This window comes from Centruroides vittatus, unplaced genomic scaffold, assembly GCF_030686945.1.
Source record: "Centruroides vittatus isolate TY-2023 unplaced genomic scaffold, ASM3068694v2 scaffold_435, whole genome shotgun sequence".
Taxonomy (NCBI): Eukaryota; Metazoa; Arthropoda; class Arachnida; order Scorpiones; family Buthidae; genus Centruroides; species Centruroides vittatus.
In genome coordinates, this window is record NW_027122708.1 from 2,320,859 (window position 1) to 2,336,993 (window position 16,135).

The 16,135-nt window shown below is 24.8% G+C and overlaps 1 protein-coding gene across 6 annotated transcripts in view; it reads right to left on the reverse strand.

Annotated features, from left to right (window-relative positions):
* Nucleotides 1-16,135, reverse strand: part of LOC136989043 (peripheral plasma membrane protein CASK-like) — a 262,489-nt gene that overhangs the window by 121,601 nt on the left and 124,753 nt on the right. For all 6 annotated transcript variants that reach the window (XM_067287110.1, XM_067287109.1, XM_067287105.1 and 3 more), the window contains 2 exons: nt 14,982-15,067; nt 9,170-9,238 (listed from right to left, as the gene is read on the reverse strand). In XM_067287110.1, the coding sequence (XP_067143211.1) occupies nt 9,170-9,238; nt 14,982-15,067 (155 nt within the window). The remainder of the gene's footprint in view (nt 1-9,169; nt 9,239-14,981; nt 15,068-16,135) is intronic.

Genomic DNA, 16,135 nt, shown 5'->3' on the forward strand with positions numbered 1-16,135 from the left:
AGCATAACAATGCCAGACCACACGCTGCAAAAGTAACTGTACAGAAACTTAAAAGCTACAACTGGGAAATTTTACCTCATCCACCATATTCGCCAGATATTGCTCCCAGTGATTATCATCTTTTTCGCAGTTTGCAAAATTTTTTAAAAGGGAAAACTTTTGAGGATGAGAACAATGTAAAAAAGGCTATTTCTGAATATTCTGATTCAAAACCAAAATCATTTTACGAAGACGGAATTAAAAAGCTGCCATCAAGATGGCAAGAAATTGTACAAAATAATGGTGAATACATTATAGATTGAAATAAAATTTAATTAAAATTTTTTGCTGCTTTTTCTGTAGATAAAAATATGCCATGAAGTTATGAACTGACCTGATATTTATAAATATTTTAAACAATATATTTTTATTTATTTATTTTTGTCCATTAATAATAAAATTCAGTCCCAGTAATAATAAAAATTAGTTGGCATAGTAGATAATTTTCTTGTAATTTCACCATCCTGAATATAAATCTAAATTTATCTTCTGATTTGAACTTAGATATAAAACTTACTCAAAATCAAGGATTTTTTGTAGTGTAATAATCTTTTATTATTTTATTAAAGAAGTTGCAGACAATAATGTGTTTGTTGTAGAATTAACAGATTCTTTCTTTGTGTTTCTTCTTTTTTATTTAGTTTATTTTGTAATTTTTTAATTTAAACTTTTTTGAATATTCTATGTAAAGATTTCCATCTTAATATAACATAATATTTAGTAGTTAAAGTTTTATTAGATTTAACCAAGTTGTAAAAGTAAAATTCGTAAAACTATAAATAAATATAATACAATAGAAATTATTCATCCCAGTGTTTTATTAATGCTTAAGTATATTAGCAAGTTTTATAATAAAAAGAAATAAAAAAAACTAAACATTGAATATCTTAAAATACAAGATTTCAAATATTAATGTTAAATTTTTAAAATTTGTGTTACAAAATCTGGAAATATTTTGCTTATTTTGAAATGATGATATAATTAAATTATATGTTATGGTCAATATAAAATTAATGAATTGTTGTTTTAAATATATATAATGAAATATTCTTGATAAACATATATTATAAAATCTGAAATTATTAGTTATATTAATGTAAAATATTTCATGATAATTAAAAATATCCAACCATGAGTTGTTTAACTTTCCCAGCAACATTTAAACCTGTGTGTGGCACCATCTGTTATGATATTTTACATAAAAAGTTTTTAATAATTAATTATTAAACTTATTAATCTTTATTAAGTCTGACCCCACTCAAGATATGACACACAAACCCCTATATATCCCCACCCCTTCGACCTTTAATTACCAAAATTTAATAGCATCAATCTCCCCAATAAACAAACCTCCCTGCAAAATTTCAGAAATTTTTGACAAAAAGCATAAGAATTATTAAGCTTCAAAGTGTATGAACAAAATTGTGCTCCACATACAAAAACAAACATATTGAAAGCAATTAAACTTTATGACATTTTTTAAAAATATAATTTTATAATCCTTTATTATGAATGAGTGGTGTTCTTGTAGATGAAACAGGATTATTTCATAATGAAGTAATAATGTGAAATACAGCTCTAAATATAGTAAAATTTCTTTCTTTCTTTTCTCTCTGTTAAATTTAAAACAAAACACTAGGGTACAAATTTTCTTAAATCTAATTTTTTATACTATAATGACTTGTTAAAAAATATTTATCAAAAATTAAGTTAACTTTAAATCCTAACAAAAGCATCTTATTAATACTATGGTTATCTTATGCAGATATCTCCTGGCTCAATGATTAATGAAAAATTAAATTTTACTGATTTTCAAACATACAAAAACGGTGTCATAAAGTTTTATATATATATATATATATATATATATAAAACAAAAGGTACAAAATAATTATACTTTTATAATTATTTTGTACTTTTATTACAGTTCAGTATTATTAAATAATGTTATTGTGTAAAAAAATACAATTGCAAATGTTACTCACAGAATAACTAAGTTTTATGACAACATGTCATGATATTTCCAGGCATCTTACCAGTTTAATTTTTGCTGAAAATTTTATGTTAAATCATTATTTCATGTATTGTAAAAATTACAGCTGAAAAATAAATAATATATGGGATGTACTGATATGCTTGACTGTACAAGAAGTGCCTTATCTTCAATCAGTTATCAGGCTGCCACATTAAGCGAAATAATTGTGAACCGACTATATAATTATTTAATTGTCCATTGTATTTGATACACAAATCAGCTATTCCAGAAATATTACAAACAAGAATATGGTTTAAGCTCCTCTCTTCAGGACAAAAATTTGAATAACTAACTAATTAAAAATTACCTTCAACAAAGCTTGAGAAATAATTTGGCAATTTATATTAAGTTTGATTCGACACAATAAACAAACAAAATGATACTTTCATTGAATTAGAGGCAGCCAGAGATGAAGTTAAAAGATAAAATAGATTAATCCATGCTCTTTTGGCATATTAATAAAAACTAAAGTAATTCATGCTTGAGTTTTGTAAAAATAAAATAAATTTCTATATCAGTCCTGTACACTCTGCTTTAATGCAGGATTCAGCCAATTATCCCATCCAGGAACTGCATATATGACCCATAAGTCATCAAATATACTTAATTCACTCTTTAGTTAAATTTTAGCTTCTAATTGCACAAAATAACAATTTCAAAACAAAAAGATTGAATCAGACATTTTTAAGTTTGATAAATTCATTCCTAAAATTGGTATCTGTAGCCAATGGTGAAATGATCTGTGACAAAATCAAAACTACTTTCAGAATGATACAGAAAACATAATTTAGTTTATTTTACTCAATTTTTGTAAAAATAATTGACTTGTTAAATACCAGTAATTTTTTTTGAACTAAGTAGGTTGATGGTAACCATATGGTTCTCATTCCTTTGGTTATTGAAAGATGAGATATTTTGACTGTTAAACCTACCTCACAGAACCATACAAAAGTGAGATACATAAATATATATTTGATTATTTCAATTTTTCCAACCAATTTGAATTCAAACTATAGTAGAACAAGCAATTATTTATTGTGATAGTGTCACAATGCTGGTCTGAAATTTTTAATCATATTTGTAAATTTATTTAATTTAAAATATATACTCTTGATTTTAGTAGTGTCTTGTCTCTGTATATCAAACTTTTCCTGTCAGCAATAGAGTTACCCAGTCATTATCTAGATCCCTCTGGAGAAAATTTTAGAATTGAAATAATGCGACTTCCAGTACATACCAGAAGTTCTTATATAGTTATTTGAGGCGTCCTTCCCCTCAGCTTTCCACATCTGGTCATGACTTTCAGCTATCTAATTCCATTCTCAAGATTAAGGAAGAACAGACACACAATGGATGCCGACACTTGAGAGATTTTTCATTCTTATTAAAACATTTTTAAAATGAAAAACAATTCTTCTAAAAATTTTGTCATATCTAAAATAATCACAATTTTTTAATTAATGAAGCTAAATGATATACAGTAGTGTTCACTTATAATGAACTCTCAACTATAATGAATGAATTTTAAAAGTACAAATGAAACACCCATGAGAGCAATGTTATTTTTTACCCAGCTATAATGAATCCGTATATAACAAACAATATTTGGATTTTAAAAAAATGAGTTATCGCTTATAATGGATTATGCATACGAAGAATACTCTTCAAGTTATTACTAGGACTTTTTAAATAACTTTTTCCCATAATGTAATGGAAGTGACATGATTAAACAAAAGGTAAGGGGTCATGACCTAATATGATGAATGTTGCTTAATTTGGGAATTTTGCTTTTAATTAACTAACTTCAATGCACACATTTACTTGCCTAATTTTTCATGACAAATTTAAGTTTTTATACTCTCTCTACTAGTTTTCTTACTTCACCAAGGTATTTTCTGAAGTTCGTCTACTGAAACATTAACAATGAACTTAAGACATTTATACTGTCAAAAATTTTCATTTCTTAGTGCTATAATTTAAATTTTAAATGTTATTTCTCATTTTTTATTAATGATTAAATAATTTTCAAAGGTATTTTGTTTGATTTTTTGCCCATTTAATGTTTGGAAGTTAAAAGTATGCTTTTCATTGACTAAAAAATTTCAACTGTAAATACAGTATTTCAAATTTGAATTTCAAAACCAAACCATTATAAAATTTAAAATTTACACTGTTATTGGTTAGAAAAATTCTGTTCACTGACATTGGTTATAAAGAATAATGAACTGCACACAATCTTGAGTTATATAGACTCTTGCTGTTGGTTACATCAGAATTACAAAGTACTGTGCATACATCTTCATAAAATATGATGACTCTAAGCACTAATTAATGTAAACAAACATATGTCATTTACATTACAAATTAAATATGAAATAATTAAAAGGTTGAAGAGCAATGTAAAGAAAAGCAAATTATGTAAAGAAATAAATATAACTAAATCGACAGTTGTTACCATTTGAAAGAAAAAAGACAAAATACTCATGAATTTCAAACATGATAATTTGAATGCTGAAAAGCTATGCAACTAGCAAAAATCTACAAACAAAAATAACAGTTTTTTAAGTAACCATGTGCATTTATATTGATGTTTTAATGGGCAACTTCCTATGTAATAAATTAATTACATTTTATTTTTAAGACATTAAAATTTAGTTTTACAAAATTAGACTGTTTTATTTCTTATTGAATGTAATGAACATCGGTTATAATGAACCAGTTCTGATGATCTGTACAGGTTTGTTGTAAGCGAACACTACCATATATTGAAATGTTACATATAATATCAGAGTTACTAAAAATTACAATAATAAATTTATAAAAATTTTGTAAGCTTTGTAGAAAACAAGTCACAACTCAAGAATTGTTCAAATACAATTCATCAACTTTTTTCTATAGAACTCCTAACTAAAACTATTTGTCTAGTTTCTTTTTTATTGTCATGTTATTTCTTAAATATAAAAGATAAAAATCCTTTATAACGGAGTAATGTTCATGTTCAATAAATAATACTGAAACTAAAATTAAATTTCAATAATTTTAAAACAATTATTATTAATTTTTGCTATTGTCAATGTTTGTATAAGTGTGTTACTTAGATTAGTATTGAAAAATATCACAGTATTTCATGAAAGTTGTCTAATCTATTGATATGATTATGTAGAATCTTTTTGGAATATATTTACAATTTAATACATTTTAAATATATTACTATCAATATTCCATTACCGTATTTTACGGACTATAAGACGCCCTTTTTTCTTCGAAAAATTGCCTCCAAAATTCAGGTGCGTCTTATAGTCCGTAGCGTCTTATAGTTTGTAAAATACGGTAATTACTTAAAATTAAATGCAAAAAGCAATTTATATAATATGTTTTACTTTTTATTTGCTTATGATGCTATAGTACAACAATGTCTAGGAGATACCACTATTATTAATGAGATAAACAACAATCATCATATCAATATGAATTTTTTATTTTAATAGAGGACAATGTAGTGAGATATCAAACTATTGTCATGATGGATAGTGGTTATAATCCAATCCAGACCCAATTCTCATGGGTAAGGTATGTTATTGACCATTCATTGTCCATGCTGGCCAACCCTATTACATGTCCAGAGATGCAAGTGCTAAAACTGATTTTAAAGTAAGAAGTTTGAATTTAAAGACCACATTTTCATGGTTGTTTAAATGTGTTTACTGTAATAATAGTATTGATAAATTATATATGCACCTAAAAAATAAAAATAAAAAATTTCAGAACTTTATTCAAATTTCTTTTGAGATGTAATCAGATGATAAAATGAAATAAGTTTCATCATAATTAAAATACAAAAGCCTCCTTAATTTTAAACATTTTAGTATTTTATTTTGTTTTGATGCAATCATATAGATCTAAACAAGTACACGGTTTTCAAATGGCAATACATTCATCAAATATTTGGCACATGTGATATAGAAATAATAAGCACTTAAAATGAAATGTTTCTTTTCAGATTCATTCCAAGATTTCATTTCATTTTCAAGACCAATTTCTACTTTCCTTTCCAAATTTAAGTTTTCTCTAAATCAATTTGTTTTAGTTCTATATTTATTTTCTCTGAAAAAGAAAGCACTTATTGATAAAAAAAAACCCTAATCCTTTTGACTAAAGTAACTAATTCATCATATAAAATATGACTAAGGGAATCATCTTTTTAAAATAATTTTAAAAATCCAATAAATAAGTTATAAGCATTTTTTAAAAATAATGCTTTTGTCAAGATAGTTTTATCTTGAAATACTTCTTGGATTCAGTGAAGGCAAGAAGTTTCTTGAATCATGATTCTTAAAAATCATTAGAGCATCAAACTATTCAATATATCAAATCTGCGATGACTTTTTATCTATGTAATTTATTATAAAAATTGCGGAAACACTGCCATGCAATATATTCAGTGAATAAAAGTAATATAAAAATTAAAACCATATCTTTTCACCAGATGTAATTGTTGAAATTAAAATTTAAATAGACTGGGATTTGAGTCTGATATAAATTTCTACTGGGACTATTGGGAAATCTGACAAAAATAAGTATAAAAAGTTAATAACAATAAAACATACAGCTTCTAAAGTGAAAATTTAAATATTTTGAAATAAGTTTCAAAAGCCAGTCTATTTAAAGTAATAATCTGCTTACATACAGGAATCAAGTCTCTGTCAAATAATTACTATTAATTACATTGTTTGGGTGCAAAATTTTACAATAGAAACAAACTTCAATCTAAATTATGCCAAAGGTCTAAGGTAATCTCTCACATTTTGATAATTTTGAAGAAATATGTAACATCAACTACCAATTATAAATAGCGGTGATGAATAAATTTGTTATCATAGTGTTCCAAACAGTGTTCTAAATTACTTGTGGATCAATGGTGTTCCAAAAATTCAAATTTTGGCCAACTTTTTCATAGTTGGATTCCACTGTGCAATGCACCAAATTTTAGTGTCAGTTTGATTTCAATAATGTTGTACAGAATTAAAAAAAACTTTAATAGAGCTTGAATGTGAGTCAAGTATAAAATGAGAGTAATTTTTATGCTCCTTTAAAACTGTGATGAAACATTAGCTAATAGTCAGACAAATAAAGTATTATATTTATGATGATAATTTGATAACTGTAATAAGAAAAATTAATTTTAAAAATTATAAATCACACTATTAAATTACCAATTTAATGTTTTTTATTTTTAAGTTTTGTTTTCATTGTTAAATTAGCTCATTATCACCTATATTGAAATCATGGGGTAAAAGATAAAACAGGTTTGAAAAATTAATACTTATAGTAGTTAGTATTATATAATTAAAAAATAAAATTTGAGAATTTATGAAATTAATTTTCTATCATGTTTAAAAGGATAAATTAGTGAATTTATATTTATTTATCTGACTAAATTTAAACATTGAATCCTGCATATTTTACAATGTAGTTTAAAAAACAATTTTCATACCATTATAACATGCCAAATTGCAAGTTTCTTTTAGTTTGTTAGAAAACTTAAAATTTGAAAATTCCCAAGTCATTTAAAAATTCATGTACAGTATTATCTTGGAATTCCCAAATGTTATGTACTGTAAACTATAATGGTTAATCGAACATTAAACCTGATGAGACAACGTCAAAGACCAGGTCTACTTTTTACATGCCTGTTCTAATAAGCAGGTGTTTCTTCATTACTGGAAAAAAGAAGGATTTAAAAAAAGCATGAACTAAATAGTACAACAATTATAAAAAGTATAGTAGAAAATTGGCACAGAAATGATGCCATTTTAAAGAAAATAGCCCTTTTGTAGTAGTGTGATGCATGAAAAGGCTTTTGATGGAGTTGGTGCAATTGGCTCAGCACTTGCATCTCTTCATGTTAAGTGTGCACCTCTAATGGGTATAATTGATGCTAGAGGATTATTTTGGTCCAACTTAAAGTCAATTTAACAGTCCTTCTTGGCTCAATTATATCATAATATTATAAAGCCAGTAATTTTAAACTTACTTTATTACAGATGTTTTTATTTAAAATACATAATTTTCTTGTAAAATGTTTTTCAAGATCTTTTTACTATCAACAGAGATTACCAAACTTTAATGAACTTATCTTGCTCTATAACTTTAAAAAAAATTAATATCAATTACATTTACAAATTTAAACCTTAAACTTGTAGTGAATGTATAATGTACAGGTACATTATACATATATATGTATATAAATATATTTATTCATTCCTGTTTTGGTTCTTCTAAATAAACTGACTTAGAGATACATACTCTTAATCAATTCAGTCTTAACTGATGCATATGTTATTTCAATATTATTTCATTTTCAACTTTCTTCTCTTTTAAATTCTATTATTTCTTTTTCTTTTTTTTCCAATTTTTTACTATATTTTGTTTTTTTCAAAAATTAAAAAAAAGACAACATTTACAATCATAAAAATTTAGTCACTAGTCATGTTGTGAATTCATTATAATTTTAAATATAAATAAGAAATACTGTATAAAATCAACCAGAATATATAGAAAAAAATTATTTAAATTATGATAATGTTCTTATATTTTAAAATAATGTCAGAATATCAAGAAAACTGAGAAATTATGTTCATTTAATGAATACAATTTCGTTAAAAAACTTTAATTGATAAACTACTTCAATAATATATTGATATAAGTAATAAATGAAATTTAAAATAATATAAAAATAAAAAATAACACAATAAATAATAATAAAAATTTATTGTTATTTAACATATGTGTATATTATTCTATTTCAGTTTATCAAAAATAATTTCACATTTTCAATAAAAAAACGTTCCTCTTAAATCAGTAACAGCTAGTTGACAATAGACTTTAATAAGATGTTAATCTGTTTCTGATACAAAAATATAAAAATAAGCAATTTAATTTAGATATTCCTATAATCATGTGTATATCACAACCATTAAATATTACACACACACTTTCAGATCAAAATAAAATATCATATTTTGTTCATAAAAAGGAGCTGTCTGAAAATGCTTTTAAATTCAGAGGCATTTCATTAGCATATATAAATTTTACCTCACAAGGCGGAGGTGCGCTTCGGAAACTTGGTACAATCTTAAATGTGACACTCCCTCTTGCTTCTCTCTAATACAAATATAAATTTCAAAGTTAATTATAATAATTAAAACTTGATAATATAAATAATAATAATTAACATATATTACTGTATACTTATTATTACTACATAAAGAAAACAAAGATATGTTAAGGAAATCAATTAAGCTAAAGAATTTAGCCTAATGATAGCATCTAGGTTACTATCTTAGTGACCCAAAGTGAGTTTGAGTCAATCTTTTCTTTTAAAAAAGATTGACTCAAACTCACTTTGGGTCACTACGTTACTTAATTATTTTAATGTAATTTCTGATATTAATAATTAATATTGTTGTAGGATGAAGATATAGCTGCCTACTTTTAAACATAATTCTCTTAGATAAGAGATGGTGCCTAACATCTACCTCTAGTAACAAATTACTTTATATCAATCATTTAATTAGCCAATTTATAGCCTGATTTTTAAGGCAATTGTTGGTATTTCATTATAATTCTCTAACTTATCAATTTTCTTATAGCCACATGATAAGTTTATCTGGCTTATTATTATTAGTATAATTTGAACATTAGTCACATTATATATGTGTACAGAGATAGTAACTTTTGGAATTTATAATAGTGAAAAAAGTATTCATATTTATGTCTACTGTATATTATTTAGCCTAATGTGTGATAGGAAGTGTTTATTGTATTAATAGTAAAACTTTTTGAATATATTTTATATTCTATACACAGAAAATGACCTAAACACTTATATAGTAATTTAGCTTATTTAATGAACATTTAATAGTATTATAAATAGTAAATTAGTAATATAAATATAAATATTACCTATTGGTGTTAAAAAGAATAAAAAAAACAACATTCAAAATACAGTTAAAACATCAAATAAGTATCTTAGAAGCATATAAAATATTTTAAGAATAGTTTCAGAATTGCCTCAAAATAAATGAAAAAAATTCAAAATAGAACAATTTCAAACATTGCTCATTTTCACTGACAAAATCCTTAATAAAAATATATGACAATATAACTGCATATAATTATAAATCTTTCAATCTGATAATACAAACTATAAATACAAGACTCTGGATACATACAAAATGAAGAATATGTAAATTTTAAAAAAATGTTTTAATCACCATTTTTTAAATACTTAAATGTTTTAAATTTATGTTTATTATATACAGGTTTGTTGTTTTGAATATGATAAGAAATTTCCTACTGATTTAGTTAAATCTCTATGTAATTAACCACCAAAACTCTAAGTCATTTTAATTGTATTATTGTTGAAAGAAAAAGTTTTTAGAATATTCTTTTAAATTTTATAAAATCTTGTTTTAGCACCTCGTTAATGTAAACCTGCTGATGAGGGAGGGTTTGAAACACACACAGTGTGTGTACAGGTGAAACAGATGAACAATACAGATTGTTTTTTCTGAATACATTTCCTCAATTTGCAGAACCCGCACACCAGTATAATAAGTCCTACTAATTACGATATGTCCCAGTAGACACTTATATAATAAATTGTATGATAAGGACAGAATAGCATATGAATTAATACTCTTCTCTTTCATTGCTATTAATCACTCTCATTTATCAATTCTCTTCTACATACAACTTTGTAGAACAATTAAGGATGTTTACTTTAATTATTCAAGCTTTTAAAATATAGATATAAAAGAACTTTATATCATAACTTTAATAAATGTGTATTAAGCTATAATTGTAATACAGCAACTCCTCATTATATCATGCAAGTAGGGAGACAAACCAAATGAGCAATATATCAGATAGCACAAAATAACTGATGTATCTATCCATTATTAGCTAAAGCACTTTTATATTTTGAAGGAAAAAATAATATGCTATATTTGAATGGACAATATAATGAAGGGCTTCTGTATTAAATTAGTATTATATCTAATGATGATAATGAATTCTTAAGTTTGAGAATTAACAAGTGTTACATTTTACAAAATGTTAACAATTGGAATATTTTGTTATAATGTCTATTAATAACAAAAATCTTTGATAGTACAACTGAATCATTTTAATTTGAATACCAGGAAAATCTGAAAAATTTATCTATTTAATTTTGAAAATTAAACTAGTTTTCTGCAAAATCGATGTAAACTAGATTTTATGTTCTATCTCCAGATAGTATATTACAATTTAGCAAATCCAACTAATTGATTGATACTATTGGATTTATAATTATAATCACTGATCTATTAATTTGATTAATTTTAATATTGCATCAATTTTTAATACTATTATAATCTGTAAAAGCAACCTTTGTATGATAAAACTGGAGAATGTCCATCAAAGTCATGTAAACAACCTAGCCTCCCTATCATTCCCATACTCGCATATAGTCTGCCTTTTGATTTTGAATATGATGATGATCAATTAATCTGAAGAAGAATGCTTATTAGAAGCAAACTTTTTTTCTGGATTTAAAGGTACAATTATTCATAAGGAAAACCTTTCAACACTTACACAAAACAAATAATGTTTCAAAAGCTATTAGATATATTTGTTTCTGAAAAAAAAAATGAAAATGAGGTTCGTTTTTGTCCAATGTCTATGGTCTAAAAATAATATACATTCACACACAAAGAGCATATATGATCTTTTCAGCAACCACTGTGGTAATGTGGTAATTTTTGTGATTTTTTTTAATCTGTATGGTATCCATGGTTCAAACAAAGTTTAAAAAAAATCAAATTTTTATAATATTTTCTGAAATTTTATTGTATTTATTTAGATAGTTGGTTTTTTTTAATGATTTTGGAAAATTTTGTTTGCAAATGTTGCAGTGGAAAAATTACCTTTGTAAAATGTATGTAATATTCAAAAAGTTTTTGTTAATATTTAATGGTGATTACATTATACATACCTTTCTATATTATAATTTTCATTTTTTTTTTAAATTTATAAAAATGGCATATATTATCATATCAGTGCATAGTCAAATTTTAATACCAATACACACAAACAACCAGGTCATTCAAATATTAAAAAATATAGACTTAACTATGGTTTGTCTAACTTATAGATATCAAAGATTGAGAGGAAAAAGTATATCCTCTTATTACTACTTTGCAAACAAAGAAACTGATTAGATAGCTTGAAATACTCATGTCCATATTGGAAATTTTCATTGTAACAACTACATAAAATAAAACTGAACACAGTATTAACGAAAATCTTACTTTTGGTGGCTAACATTTCTGTTGCAAATCTTCTATAAAAGAGACCATTTTTTGGCACTTGGAAAAATCAGACACAAAAATGAACCTAATTTTCTTTTTTCTCAGAAACAAGTATATCCAATAGCTTCAGAAACATCATTTATTTCATGTATGATTAGAAGATTTACCTTATCAGTAAATTAATTGACAAAAATTTATAGATATTTACAAAACGTACATTTTAGAGAATCTATAAAAGACATATGTTCTGTAAGCCAGTAGACTACATGTTTGTCTTTTCAAGTTTCATTTTCAAAATTAAGCTATATTAACTTCAAATTATCCAGATTTGTGGCTCAAAAATTTAAATTAAATTTTTTTTTTACACACAAATTAAATATGATTCCATGAAATAACAATAAATTCATCAACTTTGAATTAAACAGATTTAACTATACACTCAAACCTCAGGTTACAAACAAAATTTTGAACACCATATTTGCTCTGGTTGCTGTACAATAACTCAGTTTCCAAACAAGCTACTCAGCAAGATCTGGCCACAGATGGTCAACTCCCTGTACTGTACTTCCTATGTTAAAGAAAGTCAATGGCCCAACCAATCAATGACAGGATTACTGATTCAAAAGTCAGTGGTGTCAAGATTGCCTGACGTCATTAGATGCCACAACATGAACATCGAAGACATTGTTATTCAAATTAGATTTCAATGTGCAAGCAGGTAAAATACTACTTCCATTTATCATTATGCATCACAATTGAATTTAAATCAAATTAATTAATAAAAACCATGTTAATTGACATTCTGAAAATATAAATGACATCCACAAATCTGTGTTTAAAGGTGCTTAACTTAAATAACAAAAATTTATTAATATAATATTATATATTACAATATTAATACAGTGGGTGATTAATTAATAAACAGTTTGGGCAATGAACTTGTTTTTGTAAGTGGCTTTTCTGAACTTTTTATTTTAAAAAACTGATATTATGGAGCCTAAAAAAGAGTGGAGTGTCAAGAACTGTGTTCATCATAGAAACTAAGCAAGAAATAATAGCCAAGGTAGAGAGTGGGCAAAAGATGTCTGATGTTGCTATGTAGTATGGCTTCAACAGGTCTACAGTAGGCACAATCTTAGATAAGAAAGATATAATCAAAAAGACTCAAGCAGATAAAGGAGTAACAAAAACCACATCTGAGAAACAAAGATGTGCCACCCACGAAAAAATGGAGAGATTGCTTTCAGTTTGTTATTACATATAAATAAATGTAGTAAGAAATTATAATTTTATTATTTATTTTTGGGATTTCAGAATGAATTCATTAAATTCCCATAAAAATCTATGATAAATCGATAATTGGTTAATGAATGATTCGGTTAGCAAACATTGTCTTTGAACATATTATGTTCATTAACCGATCACACACTGTATTTAATTTAATATTTATTAATACTAAGTAGCCAGTTAATTAAAACTAAAAATAATAAAATAATAATTAAAACTCTAGTTTTTACACTGAAACTAAAATAAAAATAAAATCAAAATTAATTAATTAATTCAAATTAAAATTTAAAAATATTTCAAAAGTGTGGATAAAGAACTTGTTGGTCTTGTTTTATTTGGTTATATTTCATGCAGGCAGAGTTGAACCTCTATTTACAGCACTTCTTTATAAAGCATAACTTTCAGTTTTGGTTAGCAGTGATAAAAACATTTTGCTTTTTATATATACATATATATTCTTTTTTAATAGATATAGATAATATTATATTATGCTGCATTTGTAGGCATTTTTATGCATGAAATACAGATTTAAAAAAAATTTGTTTTGGGAGTTTGGAACAGATTAATCCGTTTTACATTGTTTCTTATGAGTCAATTTGTTTTGGTCTAGTAATAAAGAAAGGCCAAGATAGTGCTCACAAGTTTATTTATTATATAGAATAAATTGTTAATTTTTCTATAACTATAAACACACATTTTGTAATCATTACAAATTATATATTTTTACAAAATTTTATTAAAACATAATTTTTCTGGACAGTTGTATTCCAAATAGTTCTTTCTACAGTATTTATGATTTTTTCTCATTTTAATTGCAACTCTGTCAATTTGTGATGTAGTATGTAGTGGGCATGTTCTTCACAGGTTGAATACTAACTGGATGATAAACTTTATAATTACTTAATCTGAGATATTTTAATTTTTATCCAAGCTAATATAGTAATAATGTAAAATTCTGGAAAATTATTTTAAAAACAGAAAATAACACAACAGTCATAAAAATTATCCTAATAATTTCTGAACACTTGACAAAAATGTGTGTGATGATAATATTGGTATATAATTTTAGATAAAAAACAATCCTGTTTTTAATTTCTTTTAAATACATTTTTTAAATATATTTTATGGCTTATTAAATACTTAAATTTAAATTAAATATTCATTAAATTTTACAATTTAAAAACTTTGATACTGTAAACATTAATATTTGATTTATAGAAATTTATTATCTAATATTTTATGAAAGAAAATAAACTTTTACATACCAACATTTTTTGTAAACTTTCAACAGATTGATTAGCTACACTAGTTCCATTAATTTCTCTAATTTCATCTCCAACATGAAGAGTAGCTAAAAATTAAAATTAATTTAGAATTAAAAAATATTTTATTATTTTATATTTGCAAACTAAAGATTTTATTAGTAATAAAATAATTGATGTAATTTATTTCAGTTATTTAATCGATGACTTATGAAATTACACAAATTCATTCAAAATTTAATTATAAGTTCATTAGTATTTCTTTAAATCATTACAGTTTGATTGGAAAAAATAAATAAATAATTAGATTAAATAAAAACTTAAAGTTAGGTAAAAATTATTATAATAAAAATGCATCAACAGTTTATATTATACACAATACAGGTTTTTGACAATATGGCAATTAATGCTATGACAATAGTCTGATATCAAATAAAAATCGGCATCAAAATAAATTATCAATAAAACGTTTTTATTATTTATTTTTATAAATCAATGAAAATGCAATTTTTGTAAATTTCATAACATGTTTTTACGTATCAGAATAAGTTTATAAATTACATCTTTACAAAATTAGGAATTTAAATAAATATTTTTAAGCTATTATTGTGTTCTAAAACCAAATTAACATTTTCATTATTTATAGTATTAAATAAAAGATTAAAATAAAGTCATGGTTTTGGTTTTCATCAAATATCTGAAAATAATGCCATTAATAACTTTTTACTGTAGTAATCACAATCATATCACTCGCAAACATTTATATATATAGGCTATATAAGAGGGGTCTTAATGTGTATGTGTGTGTGTACACACACACACACACACACTAAGACCCCGCTTAACACTGCCTCGATTAATGCTGATTCAATATAACGTGGTCTGCTCGAAGCCTAAAAAAAAAGCTCAAAATCATGCTGATTCAAATTATCGCGACATTTTATTGATTATTCCCAAACATGAACCTATCAGCAAAAGATGGCAATTCGTCATAATCTTAAAATCTATGTTTGTTTGGTGCGATTCCAGAAAAAATAACACATTATGGATGCCATAGGCAATATTCGCTAGGCAAGAGTTACCTGATAAATGCATGAAAGTAAATTTTAGTACTTTTTTGCTGATTTTTTGGGTGTTGTGATGTTATTTGTATTCAA